Genomic DNA, 22,269 nt, shown 5'->3' on the forward strand with positions numbered 1-22,269 from the left:
CCAGTAGAACAAATTTAGTGCCGCTATAAAAACCAGTCAAAAGTTTTTACTACTAGAAAATTATAGACTTTTTAACTTTGTACACCACAAACTCTACAATAGCCACAAGTAGACTAACATGCAATTGATAATATTCAGAAATACTAAACAGGGGCACTGAAAGGATGTCACTGGTCCAGGAGTTTATTTCAGCTAGTTCCAGAGTGCTATGATGAAAAACTGTGATATGATTGCCAGTGGAATGGAAAGCGAGAATCTAAATTTGTCTCAGCCTTGTTTTTCAAAGACATGACATTTGAAGTTTGCTGTCAAAATCTTGGCAAAGTGCTGCTTTTTTTCAAAGTAATACTTACATGTAGTGCAAAGTCTGTGTAAATGCACATGATCATCATCATCATTTTCTTCCTTTCATTTTGATGTGGAGCCAGTGTACAGTCTGTACCTTGAAATTTGTTCAATCTTTGTACCATGAAAAATATCATATATTATAATCTTGTACATTTCATGTTTTGATGCTCATTGGATAGTCAAAATTGGTACGGAATAATTTTACTGATAAGAGTAGAATAGGAGAGTTTATATGGCTGTACAATGTGAAGTTGATGTGTGTCCACTTAGGTGATAATTCATTCTACAGTGACCGGAAGAGCATGGTTATGGCTGGAGTAATTTTGATTAGCCCATCAGTCAACAATTTAGATGAGATTCAGTGTATTCATCATATCATTTGATATCCACGGGACATTGTTTGCTTTGTCGGCATTAACGTCAAGACTTTCTTCATATTTCCCAATGCATTGTTCTAAAAGTTTTATAATAATGCCTCAGTGTGTTACTGGTATTGTGCAAATGACATGAAACTATGTTACCTCTCTGCACAAAGTGTCAAAGTAATTAGGCACTGTCTGCAGCCAGCAAATTGCCATGTATGCAGTCTTTAAGGATTTATAAAATTGTGTTGGATTAACTCAGCATTACTTCTGAGCTAAGCTATAGAACAGTCACTGTGCTGACATGGACTGCCAAAGTCTGTACTGGGTTGTAGTATCTTTGTAATTGCATATAGAATACATTTACTACAAATACAATGCTTTCTCTAGGAAGAAAGTTCAATGCATAATGGCCTATGATTGATGTGAGCTACCTTGTGTATACAACACTCAATGATTTGAAAATGAAACAGGTTGTTGATCAAAATCTGACCAAGTAGAAATATTGTTATGGAAACCGTCACCAAAGTTTGCCTTCTCTTGATATCGTTCATTAAAAAATTAAGTAATCCTAACAGTATTGTTAATCTAACAATCATGGTGGAATTGTCAAAGATCAGAGGTTCGGCCATCTGATTTCAAAGTAAGATTACTTACACTGTAACTTATAGGTTAGTAGAAAATTGGGAATTGGAATATAATTATAATATTATGGTGCGTGCAATTAGTGTCAATGACTAGCTCATATGATTTGTTTATAGCCTTGGTGGCAGGGATATGAAGCATATTGTGGTGTCTGGGTGAAACCATTCCATCCTTTGCGCAATTATTCATCACAGAGGCAACAATAGAGGTTTAAATATGGTTGTGGAAAGATGGACAATTTAGAAAAGTAGAAAAGAATTGTAAATGTAATAGAATGAATGGCCTTGCAGGCAATATGAAACAATATGAAATGCATTACGTGGCATTAATATATACTCATGATGTTTGCAGATGTTACAACAGATATTTATCTTTGACGCAGGTCAGATGGAACTTAAATTTTATTTTTATGGATGTTCTATTTTAGCCATTAACTGAGCATGCATATCACACTGAAACCAGATGGATTGAAATACATGTGTTGTACCAATATTAAAGTTACAATCCTATCTCATTGGTACAGTCCTTGCCCAAACAGACGCTGACATAAATGTTCATCTTTTGTTCTTGAACTGCTCAACATAAATTCATCAGCAAAAAGGAATGATATTATAACATGATTGTAATGCTAAAATTACAAGTTAAAACATGTGTAAAATTAGTGTAAAGTACTAACTACTACCCATGAAATACAAACTGACATGAAATTCCCTAATAGGAAAAGGACAATGTTTGTAAACTAGTAGATGTGGAATCACAGGCCCATTTCTTAGTCTGTCATCGATAATTTAATGGTTAGAGTATGTTTTTTTAAGGATACATTTTAATCAATAAATATGCAGATAGAAATTATGAGGATAGCTTCTACAGTATAATATCATTGTAAGAAACCAGTGGGCATACTGTTGCCAAGCTTCCACTCTCTGGCTTTATCAATGTTTAATTCATTCACTATATAATGCTTAAGATACAAAAGCTTTTGTCTCTTTGATTTGAAAAATTCACAAAATATATTGTTATAGGCCATCTTGGATATAAAAATATCACCATATATCAGGATAAGTACTGGCAAAAATTATCAACAGCCTTCTTTCAGGTATTATGCACCATGGGGACAGATATTTGGACCCTCAAATTTTAAAACCCTTTTCTGATCTACCATTTGTATGGGCTCATTTTGAAGCTCTTGGAGAAAGTAAAATTTTCACCTTGTTATTACTGTGAAAGTCAAAAACTGAATATTTCCCATAGAGTTAACACAGGCATAGTGGCCATTTTGAATTTCAAATACACACTGTATTGGTAAATTTCGGGTAATTTGTTTCTCTGGTGCCAAAGATTCTTTTGAGGCACATACAACCTAACACAGAAAAAGTACATTTGGCCATGGACAGCTGATGAAGCACAAAATTTTGTCTTCCTGGACAGCTTCCATTTCACTCCCATTTCAGATTGTCATTCAAACTGCAAGCACAGGTACGTGGATACCTTGCCCAGCAATGATGTAATAAACCCAATTTACACTTTTTAATTGACCTTCAAAATGGCAAGGGAATGGGAGTTATCCAGAGACAAGAGATAAACACTTTATCAGCGGTGTAGCAGAATATTGGCTAATATATGTTTTTTGCAATTAAAGATGGCAGTCAACCAATTTTGTGTATTTATCTGGATTTTTGTGAGGTTGGGATGTCCAACGTACCGGTAGTTGATACCAATTTATTATGTGGATTTAATAGAAATATGGGAGATGGAAGCTGAGTTTTCCTTATGAATATTATGAATGAGCTGAGGATGGCAGAAGCCACAGAGGGGAGACTTGGCAAACTGTATGCCCACTGGTTTTTGCACGGTGACAATCTATTGTTCATGCTGTCCCAATAAGTTTTCTCGGCATATATTAATGATGAAATGTAACATTACAGATGGCTAACTGTATAGAAATGTTTCAAGAGCTAGGGCCAATATGTGAAAGATCTGTCACCTTGTAAGCAAAAATGGTTATTTTCTGATGAAAAAAGGTATTGAAAGACAAGAGAAAGCAGAGAAAAAATCATGAAGAACGTTGAGATCATGGAGGGGAAAATAATGTCCAGCAGTTTTGCTGCAGAAAGAAAAAACAACACTGTATTGAGTCAGAGAGCAGATGCTATCACAGGAAGGCTGCAATGTACTTTAATCAGATGCCCATGTGAGGCTACTTTCCATACTGCTGGTCACATGACCTGGGCAGCTGAACTGTGTCATGCATATTATGTTCATGGGGCTCATTTCCGCATGTTGCTAGCAAGACAACACACTGTGCTTCCATACTGCTAGACTAGAGATATTTTGCTGTATGCTGCCAAAATACTGAGCTTGAACAGGATGAGTGAAGCATCCACAGATGTAAGTGGCCATGATGTGGAAGTGGGAGGTTGTATTTAGTGGGATGAGTGGATGGCATTGATGAATGCTCTGTGTCTTTGCAACATATGGTTGTAGAAATCCTAAGAGAATATACAGTTTGGTTGTCAGTGCAGGTTATCATCATGAAATGGACAGTCATCATGTTGCGTATATTGCATAAGGTGGTTCATGATTCCAGGGAAAACGTTGAAGAAACTGATCCTTCATTTGGATAGTTGTTTTCCGCATTTTGGACGGACACTCACAAACGTCAGATAGAAGTGAGGTGTCGTTTTATCACGTCAGTATAGTGTGTACATTCATAGCCCTGGATAGGCCAGCATATTATGATGTCACTGTGCTTGGCTCAAAAACAGGTCACTGTAGTGTTAACCATTGCAATTCAACATTTTGAAATTCATGTCAATGTTACATTATAAGTACTTGTAAATTTACTGCTCATAATTCAATGTCTATTGAATTATGTTGAATATACACTTGGGGTATCTCCCACTGCTAATTTCAAGGTACTAATATTCAGCTGCATGTATCATTTACAATTATTTCACATTAACTGTGCATTTACCTCAGATTCAAACATGGCTTTCGTTGATTGCTCAATCCTCAAAAATGCAAGTTCATAAATGCAAATTGACTTCATATTTTATGCATTGTCTGATGTTTGTTTCTTGATGATGTTCCATGGTGTATAGGTAGAGCAAGCAGCCAGTGGAGATGCAGCCAGCCAGCAGACCAACTGCACAGGACAGAAAACAGGAGAGCAACCAAAGAGACTTCATGTATCAAACATACCCTTCAGGTTCCGTGACCCAGATCTAAGGCAAATGTTTGGGGTAAGCCAGTGTTATAAATGAATGAATAAATAAATGTATTAGCCTAACTTTCCCTCATTACAATATATTCAGATCATGCCAACCAGACTGAAGTAACCCGGAGTTCAGTGGTTTCCAGATGCTGGAAATTCTGATGTGCATATGGGAATAGGGAATTGAGTAATTTGAGAATGGAACAGGATACCTCCGGTGTTTACATCCCCTTACACGGTTTTCAAATTAATTTATTCAGAATAAGCTTAGTAGGGTGCAACACAGCTTGACACATTGCCAAACAACATGATGATTATTTGACCTCAGTTTTGTATGAAAACCATTTCCATATGAAATGATAATGAGTATGATTGCGTAAATCACGTTTTATCATCAACAAAGTAAACAGAGAAAAATGATTTTGTAAAATGGTGTCAGTAAACTAAAGCTGAAGTAATGTTCAGAAGATGCAACTCCATTTATTCAAGTTTTTCTATTCGGTTCCAACTTGTGTAATTCTGGATGGCATATTGCAGTACTTTTATAAATGATAACGCTAATTAATTTTGTTTGAAATTCAAATTCTATTTTTACACAATGTTCACAAATACTTGGTATTCTCCAAAGTAATTCTCTGAGATCCATATGATAATAATTGCAACTTGTCAATTGCCATACATGGCATAAAAAATGTTTAAATATTGTCTACAGTATCACTGTCCAACAATATTTTGTTCAACTGTATCTCCTAAAGTGACAAAATCAGAAACTGTCTGAATGTGGTAAAAATTGAAGTGTGTTTGTCTTCAAAGAGATAGTAAATCCCAAATGTCAGTGGTTTGTAGCCCTAACAAGCAATCAATTGGACATCAGATCCCACTCTGAAAATCTGTTTTTGACAGCATCATTAAATCTCTGAATCTATGCACTCTATGATGACTATCACTGGTTTGGCAGCACCTTTTGTTCGATCAACAGTAAGTTTTTGCATCCAGGGTAGTGGATTGTTCTAAAATAACATTAAACATTGAATTTGATTCTTTTTACAGCAATTTGGTCCCATTATAGATGTAGAGATTATTTTTAATGAAAGAGGTTCTAAGGTAAGGAGACATCATTAAGTTTATCATAGTGGTGGAGTTTTGAATTTGTCATTAGGTTTGCATGTACTGTACTTTGAAGTGCCAGTCACTGTCATCTTGAAATGCAATAACACTAGCTAATGGATATCGTGCCGTACAACTCCAAGATAAGAGTAAAGAACATTGAATGTATGACCAGGAGGGCAGTAACTGCTGTCTTATTCAATTAGCCGCAACAGTAAATTTTTATGTTTAAAGTTGATCAATTCAAACCTGAAATTGTACAGCTGTTGCGTATTGAATGTACAGTTTGGAGTGTTGTATCACTAAAGTGATTTGTGACTGGTTCTGAGAAGGTAGAAAAGCAATGACTCAATACAGCCTTCATGTAAGCCAGGTAGTAAAGTCAGTTCACTTGAAATTGTCAATCTTTCGTCTGTGCCCAGGGAGAAACACAGCACTGTTGGCAGAGATTTCAATTCATTAATTGCCATACTTTTGGGCTTTGAATGTGTCATTAGTTTGTCCTACAAGAATAAAGTATTATACCTCATGGCGTAATATGCTGTATTGACCCATAAAAACCATGGCAACATGAGGTCTGTCTTTGCTTAGCCGTAAAATATTTTGCACTAGCTATATGCTGTGTATGGAAGATGCAAATGTGATATTTTTAAACTTGAACACATGTCACCAAACAAATCTACATGGTGGAGATACTTCTGGCATCATAATAAGGTTTGTTGATTTCTTAGTTTATTTTCATATTAGCCATAATAATATTGGTAACAAATAATTACAAACAATTTGATAAGAAAGTTATCAATCAATAGAAATTATTCACAAAATATTCACTAACAAGTAGGATTATCATCATAGATAAGACTTAAAAAAACAAACCACCTCGGTTGATAAATGATTCCTGTGGAGAATATTATGACAGTGCTACATCGTCTCAAAGTGACTGCTTATCTGCCGCTGCAGCTGAAATTTAATAAAGTCCATTCGACTGTTTGTTTTTATTTCATCTATTTATTTTGGAGTCTCTGTCAATGATGTCTGTAGACTGAACAATGCATCTTACAGTACTGACTATGATTTCAACATCATCAAGAATTAAGATTGCCCATCATGCACCTGGAACAAAGCATCAAATTGTACTGAGTTACTGATTGTCAATGGATGTAGACAAAACAAAACAGGAGTTCAACTCTCCTATAGACAACACATGTTACGCTTCTCTTACTGTGAGGAAACTAACCTATTATAGTTTGTCATGTGCATGGCTCATAACTTGTGCTCAATTCAAGGCCCATGGAGCACAATTGTCATCAATGCTAGGGCTATCTCTGCTTGTAGATATGTTTTGTGATATTATTGAATAAGAATATAATATGTTTGGTGTTATCTTTTCTCCATAAGGTATCCTCTGTCATTGAAGTGAATTTTCGTTATGTATTTATGATATACAGTTACAGCTACATCGGATAACTATATAAGTACAATACCACTATGGGCCAGCACTCAGTACCACTATGGCCAGTGTTCAGAAATTCTTTCAAGGAGAAAGTCACATAGTACACAATGGCTGTGTGTGCCACATTGATATAACCACTTTATACAAGATAAGCATTCTCACACTGACACAAGCATCTTACACAAGAAAGTCATTTCGTGAAAGCCAGTATGAATTATCAGTGGTGTCACATTTGCATTTTCTTCGAGTAGAGCATGGCTGACAAGAAACGTTTAGATTGATTGTTTGCTACGTAGTGCGCTTAAGATTAGTTTTAGTAGACATACATGTCAAGGTCAGACTTGGGTCTTGGCCTTTGCTATCCTGCCTGGTATGCATAAACCTCCAATCCATGATAAACAAAATTCCAAATGAGCAATTTAAATGGCTGCAATTCCACTTTCTTTTTGAGATTGGATATAATTTATGCTCCATAAATGAAATTACAATTCCAAGATGTTTTGCATCAGTTTGTCATAAAAATTACAATTTTATCTCAGAGCTAATGTTTCTGTGTTTGTGAAGTGACTTAAACATGCTGTGACAACTTGAAAATTGTGTATGCATCAATGATTACATTTCCTTCCACAGAGAGGTTAATATTTTATTAGCAATTTCTGTGGCTGCCATGATTGATTTAGTTTTGCAAAATGTTTGTCAAAATGAATCAGCAGAGAGCAAGGACCAAGCACCTTCAGTTATGTGTTACCATGAACTGTCAAATTTAGTATCAGTATAGCTGGTGCAAGTTTTTTCACTCTAAATTTATCAAATCTAGCTCTTTTTCATGTATGCATTAACTGTGTATCCTATACACTTAGTAAACTGAATCTTGAGAGTTGTTCTGACATTCTAAGTGGCAAAGTTTGCACCAGATCATTCACTTTGTCAGTTGTTTTGATACATTTCAGGCTTTTTAGCCAATCATGTGCAAGAAGGCAGTGGAGTTAAATCAGTTTTCAATAATATTCTAAAATAAAAGCAGAGATGGTGCTATGGTGACAAACTGTAGGAAAAATCAAAAGAACCATGATCTCACTGCGTATCTGCACATGAATGGTGTCAGTTGTCATCATTGACATCCCAATTCCTATCCTGTTCCCCTGTGAAAAAAAAATACTCCAAAAATGTGAAAGATGAAAAAAATTAGAGAGTTTCAATATTCTCCAATGAACAATAAAAGAATATTGAACATTTCGTGTTTAATGCTCTGATTCATGATATTAATAATCCGTTCATGTTTGGGCATGCAATTATCATATTCATGGTGACCAGGTCTGCCAATTGCTTTATGATCTGCATCAGACACTAATGGCAATGTTACCCTCATTTCATACAGCATACCCCTCTCTTTATAATGAAATCTGCTGAAACATTTTGCCTCTTATAGTTTTTTCCCAATTCTGTAGACTGTGGGTCAGATCTCCCTTGAAATGCTGAAATGTCCCCCACAAAGTAAAACACACCCCAAAGAGTCTGCACTTAGATTTTGCTTGTGTTTTGAATGTGAATCAAGTCATTGAGATCCATCATCCTATTTGTTTTTTTAAACCATATTGTCTTCTGGCCGTGTTTGACCAGATTAAGGGCATGCCTTGGCCTATTTGTACATTACATATTATATTGTTGTCGTAATAGAAGAATCTGAAATGCATTTGCAGAACGTTCTTCACTGAAGCATGACAACTTGGTGCACCCAGAGCAGTGGACATATCTGCAGATTTGTTACTGCAACAAATCCATGTCCACCATCACCAATAACTTGTGTTTTTATTGTATTTATATAGCTTGCATGAGTTTAATGTTGTGCATGTCTTGTTATTATTTTCCCATGCATGCAGGGCTTTGGTTTTGTAACTTTCCAAACTAGTTCGGACGCCGACAGGGCAAGAGAGAAATTGAATGGAACGATCGTTGAGGGGCGCAAAATAGAGGTGCATGTTCCTATTTTTCGTAAGACTTTGATTAACCATTCTCTATTCAACCCTGTTGTTAGTTCTTTGTTCTGGCACCCTCTCTCATTCTCCCTTCCCCTCATTTTTGTCCTGCTCACCTACAGAGTATGGTCTGTCTTTGCATGCTCAGTTGTAAGCCGTGTATGCAAAGCCTAGAACGTGTTCTGTAAAAGAGTAAGTGTCAGCTAGCAGCACTGGCAACCGTATCAATGACTGTTGGTCTGTGCCTTTCGTTATGTTATAATCCAAAACTACGATGAATACACCATACTGAACTAAATATTTGTATATGTATTTGATCATTGCATGCAAAATCTAAAACTTTGTTGCATTTGCGTCTGCCTTCAAATAGTGATCATTGTCTTGTTTGTACTCATTTTTATGACAGAGTAAGTTGACCCACAAAGCATCTGTGGCAAAACCAACAGTTATTGACTATCTGTGGGTCTCACTTTCTTAGTCCCATTATTTTGTCCAGTATTTTTTTCCACACATTGAGTGAGTCACACATACACACAATCCCTAGAAGATCCTTGTATCTGCCTCTATTTCTGTTCCAATAGAGCAGTTGATATATTTGGGGCCAATGCAAAGGTATGATTCCAATGATGGGTAGAGTGTGTCTCTAAAAAGACTCTAGCACTTACTCACTTCAGGCTTGATGAGTCCAAGTTGTGGACTCAAGGGTAAGTTGACATTGAGAGCATCCTACCTACTCCAGATTTAATACCAGTGTTCATTTGTTCAGTTGCACTCTTTGTTTCCTCCAATACTACTTTTTTCTAATGACATCTGTCAATACAACTTTGCTAAAGAAATGCCTCTTTCTCTAAAGACTTCTTTGATAACCCAATAGTTGCCTTGCAAGTATATGTGGTGATACCAATAGTTGCTCCCATTTTACTGTTATATACATTTACATATATGTATCATTGGGAATGTGAATTGGAAATGAAACCTTCTACACATTGTTTGTCTATGCTGCTTGTTGTTTTATGTTGTTTTCTGAATGACTTTGTTGCCCATGTCCCTGTTCCAATTCCCCCTGCCCCTCATCCAGGTCTGTCTGTCATGCTCAGTGTGCGTTGTGGTGTTGCCAAGCAGCAGTCTTAACCTTTGACCTCCCATGCATCAATTTGCTTGCATTAGGAAACTGACTGTGTCTCTGCAGGGGGTGACAGTGCACTTTCCAAATATACAATCAAGACTGGAATTATTCTACTTAACCAGTTCTTTTGAGATTATGTCGTGTGTTGTAGTATCACAGGCATTGCCTTTTCTCTATGCACGCACTAGTGTTTTGGTTTCCTGGTAAAAGTAGGTGAATGACACAGTCGGAGGCCATTATATCACATATGTCATGTACCCAGCCCCAACCCACCCAAATAGCAATCTTTGCTCTAAGTATGTAATTATGTGTGTATGTGTCTAGTCCCCTCCACCAATGCCTTGCCAATATGAACGGTAAGCACTAAGCTTTCTAGAATCTTTGCTCACACACAAGTTTTGTAACTATGTTGTCACACATATGTCATATAATTAAACAAAGAATTGTCAGTTTATATTATTGCCATTTGCCAAACTGTTTGGATCCCTTCTCAATGAATATCACAATCTTTGACTTGGCCAAAATGTTACAAAGCTGTGAACAACATAAGTGCAAAACTCAAGGACTGTCTCATAAGTATAACACTTTTTCACATATTCTTTTCATTTCATGAATACATGCAGAAACATAATGTTGAATCTTGGAGTGTCTGTGTTGTCTTTTTGTCTCATTATACTTTTTGTATTCACAGATTTTTTCAAATCTTCCTACACAATATGTATGGTTTCTATGCAAAGTACAGTATTTACTGTTCGTAAATACCCTTGACCAAAGCTCATGCACGCGAATTCCGAAAATTTTATACCCATGATCAAAAAATTATTCAGGATATTTAATTTTGCTGTAATTGTGTTTTACAGTCTCAGTCAAGGTTTACAGATCAACAAAGCAGGAAAATGATCCCCTTGATTTAGGTTAATCCATCATGAACAAAATACTACAGTGCATAAAAACACACATATTGTGGTTAAATGCCAGACGCCTTCATTGTGTCAGAACTATTTTAGAAAGCCTGTTACTGCTATTGAAATTATGAACTTCAACAATTTGACATTATCATTAATTGCATCAAGTTCATAAAGAACTTATTTAAAAAGGATTGAAAGGTTTTAAAAATTGACAATACTTTTCTTGATGTCTTTGATGCATTGCAAGTCAACAGCAGTAACAGAGCATTTCATCTTTCTTTTTCTTTCCCCTGTAATTATCATCCATATTGTAACCTTTAACCCTTGACCTCTCCAACCCTCTTCCTGTCCATCTTTCCATATCTTTTCCATGTTTTAAGTGTTGTGTTTCCTCCCTTTTGAATGTCTCTAAACATTGCCATGTACACTGACATGCTGTTATTTTGCTGGCCAGGTTAATAACGCCACTGCACGTGTAATGACGCGGAAATCCAAGCCGCCACCAAATGGTACGCATCATGACTCTTTCCATTTCTGAAATTTGTATCTCTCCTCTGAGTGTCAATATTTTTATAACAGTGATAGTCTGACACTTTCCACTGTCAATGATTTTCTTCACAAAAATTTTGCTTCTCAGAAACCTCATTCATGTGCCGTTGTGAACTGTCCAAACTACCTAGTACTATGTTATGTATCTTCAAATAACAGCAGTTGCACATGGTTGTCAGAGTTTTATAGAACAGAAATTAGAAAACTAAGAAATTGACAGTGGTGGTAGAGGGTCACTGGTGAACACATCTATCTGTCAGTGGTTTTAAGACTTACACTGAGTTAGGGAAGCAGTGATTTGATGCATGTTTTTGTTTTTGCATGATCAGTACTATTTGCATTATGACGTAGTTATGACGTCATCATTCGCATTGCATTTTACTGCATGATATGTTGAAACTATGCACTGTATGGCTGAGTTGAAAATGCCCTTGAAATGACAAACTTTCTGATCCATGGTTACCGTTGGTAACAACAGTGTTCATGAAATTAAATTTTCTGTTCAATTTGAAAGTTAAAACATTACATGAAGATTTGTCTATAGTAGTTTTCAATACTAATAAATAATAGATATCTCCTATTTACACTTCCCTATTCCACGGCCCTCAATCTGACTCAATCTTACTCTGTATAATTACAATGTAATGACAGTGCATGTTCCTGTATATATTATATTTTCCGTGATATCAACAGCGGCAGCAGATCTGAGCAGTGTTGTTTCACTCTATCCAATCCTTGGAGCCTTACGGGGAGGTGTAGATCCCCTGGGGCGTGGTAGAGCGAGGGGTGCATATGGAGCGTACCGTGTAGCTGCACCACCACCAGTGGCTGGTTATGCCCCTGCAGCATTTTACCCAGATCCATTGTATAGTGAGAGGTATCAGGTAGGTGTGCCATGAGACTTTGGATAGCCAACGTTGCTGCATGAAGGCATATCTTGCTGCCTTGCATATTTGATACAAAAGGGAACTGCATCATTAGCAACAAGCATGGCTTAGTTCTTGTATTCAAGTTGAGAATGATAAAGTTTTCTAAAGACGGAGAAAGATTTGAAATGTCTTATTAAGGTATTATAATTCTTAAAGATGAATAAGACCGTTGTGACGGTACTGGATGGCATATATTTTCCATAGTGTGCTTCAGGACTACAGTACTCTGTATTGCCAAGTAGTCTGTTACAAACCATATCTGTCATGATCTTATACTCTCTGTACTTATTTCTGTTACGATAATTGTTTCTTTGTCTACCTGGCTTCTCAGAGATAAATATTCTTCAGTTTTCAAAATGTTAATCACTGAATTCAGGAATCCTGTTCAGTTTTTGAGTTGTAGGAGTTTAAAGGAGGGTGCTAGGAATTACCATTACATTAAAGACTTAGTGATGAGCAATAGAAAGCAATCCTGTTTTCAATGAAAGACAAGTAATCTTATCTTTCCACAAATGCTTTCCCTTTCTAGATCATTTGTATTTTGGATAAAGCTTTGCTATAAATAGTTATAAAGATGTACCTGACTTAAAATTTCAAAAACGTACAAATACATGAAAAAGCAACCAATTATGAGAAACCCTACAATACTGGTTTGCATTTCCTTTGAAAACTAGTAGAACACTGTCATGTGAATGTTACATACACACTTTATATATTCCTTCATGGAGATTGTAGGACATCAGTGTTATCAGCTGGTCTGTATATTTAGGGTTTGACAGCTCAATATAGCATTGAATAAACCTCATTTTGAACTAGAGTGGCATTTGTAGTGTAATGCCATCAGTATTAATTCAGCAATGAGATATGACAGGATCATTTCATACACAAACTTTCTATTAAAACTCAGTTTAAAAAAACATGAATCCAAAATATAAGCCAAGCACACATTGCAGAGAAGAGCTTTGAATTACTTTTTATTGGGAGAAAGTTCAAACTGATATAGTGTACCTTTTCTACATGAAAATAATAGCATTGTTGAAAAGAAAGACTTAATCGCTATCATAATGTATTTCAATTTATCAAGGTCAGCTGATGAGTATTAATTAAATCTTGTATATTTTAAACACATTTATGGAGGGACTTGTTTTAAACAATAGTCTGAGTGCAAAAGAAGTTCAAGGACATACCCACGGGCAGATTGAAGATTGGAAACTTTGAAATGCTACAGAAACTGTGACATTTGCATTCAGAAAAGTTTAAAATTGATCTTTCATAAGTTTTCCAAATTATGTTTGACCTTATTCCAATAAAAGCATTTTTCATACAGGTATTATTTTTACTATTGCCAAATATAGTTAGATTTTTACTGCCACCAAAATATACCCCTGGGATCAATGTCACCATAAGTTGGTCAGGAATTCTTAATTTACTTAGAATTGTCCTCTCGTTTAGGTTTCCATCTTGCAGTGAAGTCATGAACAACTTTGAAAGAAACAAAAAACAGCCTGTATATTGTTCCATCATAAACAAATTTAAAAGATATCTTGTGATGTATTGCATTATGTTGATTTGCTACATTGCACATCTAATAACATGACCTGATGCATGCCAATGCTAACACAACACTAACCGAAATAATGCATGTTTACAATATTTTAAAGCAGTCTAACACACTCCTATCATTTTACCACAAACACACATATGGTACACTCCCTGAATGCAATATAAAATTATTTGAAATGATAAGAATGACATAAGAGAACCTACAGAGTAATTTATTTGAATTAACAACAAACAATTTATGTGAATTAGCAACTGCATCAGATGATGGTGACTTGTTTCTGTAAATAGCATAAATGATATGAAACCAAACCATAAAATTAAAAATTATTACATGGTACTGTTTCGAATTCAATTACTGCCAGAGGTTGACTTTTTGAAACTTTCCTGAAAAAAGTCTTACACAAAATCTGTTTTGCCTTAACATTTTTGACGTTAACTATGAAATCACTGAGATGAATTACAGAAAAACATTTGCCCCAACAACTTTAGTACCTTTGAAATGCACCAAAATTCAATTGCTAATTGTAATATGATAATTGTCACAAAGAACACTGGTAACAACATTGTGTTTATTTTTAACATAGCATTTATTGTGGAAGTAACTTCCTGTGGTGTTGTGCATGCATGATAGTAACGTCTCCTTTTTTCTGTTTTTCTGTCTTTGTAAATAAAACAAAGGCTGAACTTTTGTTACAGGCAGGTTATCCAGGCTATGGGCGCTACGCCCAACCCACAGCTTACACCATACCATATGCTAGAGAGTACGCCGACCATTACCACCCCACGATAGGACCTGCCACATATGGGGTGGGTTGCTCATCATATTTTTGATTGGGAAAATTTTTCATGCCCCGACTGTTTTCAAGATGTGTTAAAGCGATTGAACTCACACCAAGCATGATGTTTTGATCTATCATTAAGGTTAACACAGCTGTACATTACTTTGTGTGTAAATATTATAGGTTGACCTAGTGGGGATTGAAGGTTAAAGGTTATAGTGCATGTTGGTAGATACAGTCATGGTATTATCATCATACATCTATGCAATACAATTTTGTGGTACACTTTATCAGACAGTCATCATCTACTATAGAAATCTTCATTAGCTGTGAATTCCTTGACAGAGAGAAATGATCAAAAAGTGTCACCTGTAGGATTCAGGCCAACTATTTCCCTGTTGGGCCCCATTGAAATGTAACACTAACTACTGCAAGGTTGCATCAAAGATCTACAAATCAGCTTCCCAAAGTAGATTATTTCATTTTCAGATAATTTGTTAAAGATCATTTATCATTACAATTCAAGCTGAGTACATGTTCGTGTGTGATATCCTAACTTGACTGACAGTGATATCCTAGTTTGACTGACAGTGATATCCTAGTTTGACTGACAGTGATATCCCAGTTTGACTGACAGTGATATCCCAGTCAGTGATATCCCAGTTGGACTGGCAGTGATATCCTAGCTTGACTGACAGTGATATCCTAGTTTGACTGACAGTGATATCCCAGTTGACTGACAGTGATATCCTAGTTTGACTGACAGTGATATCCCAGTTTGACTGACAGTGATATCCTAGTTTGACTGGCAATGATATCCAAGTTTGACTGACAGTGATATCCTAGCTTGACTGACAGTGATATCCTAGCTTGACTGACAGTGATATCCTAGTTTGACTGACAGCGATATCCCAGTTTGACTGACAGCGATATCCCAGTTTGACTGACAGTGATATCCTAGTTTGACTGACAGTGATATCCTAGCTTGACTGACAGTGATATCCTAGTTTGACTGACAGTGATATTATCCTAGTTTGACTGACAGTACATGCATGCATGTCTCTTCACGCCAACCATTGTTGATAAAGTGCAAAGGCATTTCAGTACCTTACAGTTTCCACACATAATTTTACAAAAGACGGCATTATATTTACAGAGATACTGCATAATAAATGGATGGTCACTTGACAATGGTCAGGTTGTCCAAGTGGTCATCATACTATGTTTTCATGTTCGTATCTGTCCAGCTTCCAATGAAACTGTTTATATGACAAAAGTTTATCTTCGGTCTGGTATCAAGATGTCACTTTCTAACTTTGAATTGTATTCAAACTGTTTTCCTTACAGGCCAGTGTATACAGAGGAGGCTACAGTCGGTTCTCACCATATTGATAATGTTACAAGATCCAAGAGTTTTTTGTTGTTGGAGTTTCCCATCTCAAGTAAATATACAAAAAAAGAGACTCATCTCTGGCTTCTGATGTGCGATTAAAGATTTTAAAAGAATTTTAAGGAACTTTACAGTCTGGCACCAGAGTTTGAATCTATTAATAATAGGTCAGTATTTGAGACAAGTGACTGGTGGTTTAGTGCCACTTTGGGAAATGTTCACCTTGACAGGAAGTAAACAGCCAGACAACTGCCAGATAAACCTTTTTTCATGGAAGTGTGCAAAAGTATTAAAATCAAAATGAAGATTTAAAGGAAAATTTAACAAGCGTAAGAATTTATCACCAATTACAAAATAGAAAGGATATTATTGTAGTTTTACTATCCAATTGTACCAACAAATTCGAGAAAGTAGTTAGCTCAAAAATAATCCATTAAACATTTTCAATACTTTTTTTTAATTGGTAATGTAACAATTGGCAACTGTGGAAATAGATAAAATGGGACTGTATGACAAGTAAAGGTAAGCTTTATGAACTCTCACTGCAGATTATCCCAGCGTCAGACAACTCATCATTGTTGCATCGATAATTGTATCAAGAATACTTTGTTTCCACTTCAATTCAATATCATGGATTAATTTCCAAGTTTGGAGTTGATCTAAAATTTTGAGAGGAAAAAAAAAAGACTTGGACCAAAGAAAAGACAATTTTCATATATTGGAATGTTATTGACAATCATCTTTGAACAGTCCCCCTTTTTAGCTCCGCTGTCAGCGACGCGGAGCTTATCAAATAGGTTGATTTTCCGTCGTCGTCCGTCGTCCGTCGTCGTCGTCGTCGTCCGTCAACAATTGCCTTCTCCTCTGAAACCGCAAGTCCAATTGCTTTGAAATTTTATATACAGCTCACTTTGGGTGACCTCACTTCAGTTTGTTCAAATCTTGGTGAAATTTGCATATTTGTATTTTTGGGGCATTTTTTGGTGTTTTTGGTAAAAAAATCTTCTTCTCTGAAACCGCTTGTCTGATTGCTTTGAAATTTGATATGCAGTTTACTTAGGGTGACTTCAGTCAGATTTGTTCAAATCGTGGTGAAATTTGCATATTTGTATTTTTAAGGCAATTTTTGTCATTTTTGGTAAAAAAATCTTTAAAAATCTTCTTCTTCAAAACTACCAGTCAAATAGCTTTGATATTTGGTACATATGTCCCTAGGGATGATCTATTTCAGATTTGTTCAAATTGTGCAGAAATATGCAATTTGCATTTTTAAGGCAATTTTTGCCATTTTTGGTAAAAAAATCTTTAAAAATCTTCTTCTTCAAAACTACCAGTCAAATAGCTTTGATATTTGGTACATATGTCCCTAGGGATGATCTATTTCAGATTTGTTCAAATTGTGCAGAAATATGCAAATTTGCATTTTTAAGGCAATTTTTGCCATTTTTGGTCAAAAAATGTATTCCTCTAAAAGTACTGGTCTGATAGTTTTGAAATTTGGTATACAAGTTTCTATAGATGAACTTAGTAATATATATTGAATTTCTGATGAAATCTGTAATTTTGTATATTTTGGGGCAATTTTTGCCATTTTTGGTCAAAAAATGTGTATTTTCAAAACTACTCATCTGATAGCTTTGAAACTTGGTATACAGGTTCCTACAGATGAACTAAGTAATATATATTGAATTTCTGATGAAATCTGCAAACTTTATATTGTTGGGGCAAGTTTTGCCACTTTTGGTCAAAAAATGTGTATTTCCAAAACTACTCATCTGATAGCTTTGCAATTTGGTATACAGGTTCCTACAGGTCACCTTAATGATATTTATTGAAATTATGATAAAATCTGCAATTTTGTAATTTTGGGGCAACTTTTGCCATTTTTGGTCAAAAAATGTGTTTCTCAAAAAGTACTGGTCTGATAGCTTTGAAATTTGGTATACAGGTTTCTACAGATGAGCTAAGTAATATATTGAATTTCTGATGAAATCTGTAATTTTGTATTTTTGGGGCAGTTTTTGCCACTTTTGGTCAAAAAATGTGTATTTCCAAAACTACTCATCTGATAGCTTTGAAATTTGGTATGTAGGTTTCTATAGATGAACTAAATAATATTTATTGAAATTATGATGAAATCTGTAATGTTGAATTTTTGGGTCAATTTTTTCCATTTTTGGTTGAAAAATGTGTTTCTCAAAAAGTACTGGTCTAACAGCTTTGAAATTAGGTATACAGATTTCTATAGGTGAACTAAATTTGATCATTTGAAATTATGATGAAATCTGCAAACTTTATTTTTTGGGGCAATTGTTGCCATTTTTGGTCAGAAAATTTTGTTCTCCAAAAAACTACTCATCAGATAGCTTTGGATGACATGTTCTTAGGGATGATCCAATGTGATATATTCAAAGTATGATGAAATCTTCGATTGTGTATTTTTGCAGCTATTTTAGCCACTTTTTTCTGGCCACTGCATTGAGCTATCAAAGATTTCCACCTTATTCATCAACATGTGTCAAAAATAGTTATTCTCTACATAAACACAGCGGAGCTATATCGGCCGCTAGGTCGCTTGTTAACAGTTCAACTCAATCTCTTAGATTTGCTGATTGTTCCATCTAACGTTTATGAAGGTGCTCTGAGTACAATTTGCATTATGTTTTAGATTTTTGTTTTAGTTTTTGCAGGATGCCTAAACTGTAGACTAACTTAACACTGACTACATGAGTTTCAGATCTGTTCATTGACAATGCTTACCTCTTCAGACTTTCGTGATCGGTTAATAATGCAATGTTCCTCATTAAATTTCATGATTGTAGAGTTGTGGATTTCTCAGCATGCACAGAGATTGGCTACTCATCCCCTTATGATTGATATTTGACAACCCTTACATGCCTGTGAAATGTAGATGACCACATCTGTCATAAATCATCGACATCTATTTGATGGTAACTGGGTGTGTCTGAAATTTCATATTTATCTTCTCATTTTACAAAAACCTGACATATTCCTCAAAGGCTCATAAAATGTACAACATTTTGAGACTCTGAGCCAGACTTAGAAGACTATCTATTCATGATGAATGCATATGGTCTTCAAAATATGTATATTGAAATTTTCCATAAAAAAAAAAAAAGGTTTTTGTTCAGAATGCGGTGGAGAAACCTTACACTATCAAGTGGAGAGATCTAGAATGACTTGTGAATAAGGATTAAGATGCCCATTATTCTAACACTGTGATAACCCCCTACAATCATTAATTTACTTTGAACTTTGACCTGAAACTCTTCTAGTCTGACTTGAATCATGTAGGGTTAGGATGACAATAGATGACCAATAATGTGTTTTTAAATGTCACTGTGTATACACTGTGTATCATAATGCCCAGTATTGGTGATTTCACTTTTGAAAGTGACAAAAAAAGTTATGTTTGGAGATGATGACACAGATAAAGCTACCTCTAAAGCAGTGTTTTTAGAGAGTTTCGTACAATGATGCAAGCATGTAGGTACAAGTGACACACATATTACTTGTGTGTTCATCACACACCAGACACCACAGACTATCCAATATCTCAAAATTTCTGTTGTCACTTTTTAAAAATAAAAAAGAAGTGTTTTGTTGTTCTTTATTTTTTCTTGTGTAAGATCCTTGTAGACATTTTAGATGTATTGCTGTATGGTAGATTGTTGTGTTAAACAATTTTAAGAACAAAAACAACCGCTACTCAGATGTTAACAGAGAAATTTATTTGTTTCTTGCTATTTATTTATATCTCGTATTTGAGTGTCAAAGTTGAAAGTTCAAGGTGCACCAACACACTGTACATGCTGCTACGTATAGTAACAGATTTGACAGCATTAAAATGGTTCACCTTTTTTCACAAGTTTCTCAAGCATTTCATGCAAACAGAGAAAGGAACAAGGAAGTGAAATAGATTTTTTCAATCTATTATATTTCAGTCATTTCAAAATTATTATATTTATTATTATTCATTCATCTATATTAAAAAAAAATTTAAATAGCAATTTAAGTGCTTTGTTTTTTGTAAAGGAAAGGAACATTTCCTGGAGTGCAATTTTGCCTCAACTGGCAATTTAAACAATCAAACAGTGTGCGACCAGTGAATGATGGCATTACTGTTCACTGACAGTCCAGATACAATTCTCATCACTTGAGATACCATTGAAGAGGCTTCCTTATAGCAACTTAGCATAGAGAAAAAATAGTGAACATGATCAAACAAGCAGTTGTTTACCAATGCGATGTTGGTAATAAATAATCTATGTAGACTTTTCATTAGTTCAAATCATATGTTCTATCTGGCTGAGCACATATACCACGGAGTGTTGGACGTCCAATCTTATTTATTCTTGATGATAATTAAACAGTAGGTGTGTTTTATTTTGTAGCTGTCACATGTCAATCTGCACCTGTAGACTTTACTCTTCTCATTTGGTTTTGTTTTATTTTGTATATTTAAAACATCTCTTACTTGATATTCTTAGAGACAAGTTATTTCTGTATTATTTATAAACTGCAGTAAGTTTTCACAGACTCAACTGTTCAAGTGTTGTAACCCTGTTGGAGAGTATATGCCAGAAAGAAAGGAAAATTTGTGCAGTTAATGCATGGTGATGTATCAGAGATATTTGCAGTAGTCTGTCATCTTTTTACTGTAGTTGTATTTTATGTTGCATCAAATGCAATAAACCAATGTCTACTTGAAATCCATCCAGCTTTGAGAATTGTTTATCTACTGTTACATGACAGACAAGTTGTAAGCATCTAGTGTATAAAGATACTGTCACCGTACAGCTTTTGAAACGGTGTCCTGGTAATGTTAAAACAGTGGTTGCCGCAAATGTTTGGCAACCAAAATTTTGAGTCCATAATCTGTCGCTCTTGCTCAGCTTCAAGGAGCTGGAGCAGTAATCATCTGGCATGAAGACATTTTTCATTCTGACAGTTTTAATCATATTTTCTGGGTCTATAGTCATTCTCAGACCATAATTATACTGCCACACTGCGAATTTGGTTACTGGGTCGTCTGTCTACATTTATTGATCTGCTTATTTGATTTAAGGTAGAGCTGCCCCTTGTGCCGTGAAGTGGAGATAATGATGACTCATTGTGCAGTTTTTTTTACCCAATCTATCAATCACTTATCATGGAAGATTCCTACACACCCTGTTGGTTATGCTGAGCTCGCCTTAGGACACCTGCATTACTGTTTGACATGAGTCAATTAACATTTCTATATCATTTAACACCTGAAAAAGACCATGAACTCACGTAACAGCGATACATCCTGTATGAGCGTCAATGCCCTCTTTACACCAACGTTTGGGTTTTGTCATACACTTCACCTACCATCTGTTAGCAGGCATGAAGCCTTGTTTTGACCACTTTTCTATGGTTCATTATATTTCATGTTCTGCTTAACAACAAATAGCAAAGTTACAACATATTGTGCCCATAGACAACAAGGTTTTCCATCTTATGATGGTTACACTTCCAAATGACAGCGCCCCCATGAGTTGGCAACAGAAAATCAGATTGATGGTCACAAAGAGTACAAGAAAAATTTTCTGTAAATTGGATTTCAGTTAGTCTCAGTTACTGAGACTGCACTTCTTGGCTCTCATCCAGCCACCCCTACCGGAAGAGAGCCCCAAAGTGCAGTCTGGGTAACCAAGACAAGATTTCAGGGAAATAATTAGAATGCAACTGGTCTCATTACAGTCTACAGTCTATTATAAACCGTGGGGAATTTTGGTTTAATCAAGTGCTGTCAATAACAAAAGACAAAGTGTCTTTCAATATATCCCTTTCTCAATTTCCAGTTATAAACATCATTGAAAAATGGTGTATTTAACTTGTGGGTTCTTAGCCTCTCTGAAGATGCTTATCACTG

General features: G+C 35.5%; 1 protein-coding gene across 19 annotated transcripts in view; it reads left to right on the forward strand.

Moving 5' to 3' along the window:
• Positions 1 to 21,086, forward strand: part of LOC139152140 (RNA binding protein fox-1 homolog 3-like) — a 109,475-nt gene extending 88,389 nt beyond the window's left edge. For 6 of the 19 annotated variants that reach the window (XR_011556568.1, XR_011556579.1, XR_011556575.1 and 3 more), the window contains 8 exons: positions 4,457 to 4,597; positions 5,620 to 5,673; positions 9,010 to 9,102; positions 11,594 to 11,648; positions 12,382 to 12,572; positions 14,859 to 14,987; positions 16,307 to 17,098; positions 18,920 to 21,086. Coding sequence is in view for 6 of the 19 variants with exons in the window: in XM_070725237.1 (XP_070581338.1) it covers positions 4,457 to 4,597; positions 5,620 to 5,673; positions 9,010 to 9,102; positions 11,594 to 11,648; positions 12,382 to 12,572; positions 14,859 to 14,987; positions 16,307 to 16,351 (708 nt within the window). In the remaining 13 variants the exon portion in view is untranslated. Of the gene's footprint in view, positions 1 to 4,456; positions 4,598 to 5,619; positions 5,674 to 9,009; positions 9,103 to 11,593; positions 11,649 to 12,381; positions 12,573 to 14,858; positions 14,988 to 16,306; positions 17,120 to 18,919 lie in introns of those variants that run through there. The other 13 variants (XR_011556570.1, XR_011556581.1, XR_011556580.1 and 10 more) reach the window with 4 other exon arrangements.
• The last annotated feature ends 1,183 nt before the right edge of the window (positions 21,087 to 22,269 follow it).

Source organism: Ptychodera flava, chromosome 15 (assembly GCF_041260155.1).
Source record: "Ptychodera flava strain L36383 chromosome 15, AS_Pfla_20210202, whole genome shotgun sequence".
In the NCBI taxonomy this organism is placed as follows: Eukaryota; Metazoa; Hemichordata; class Enteropneusta; family Ptychoderidae; genus Ptychodera; species Ptychodera flava.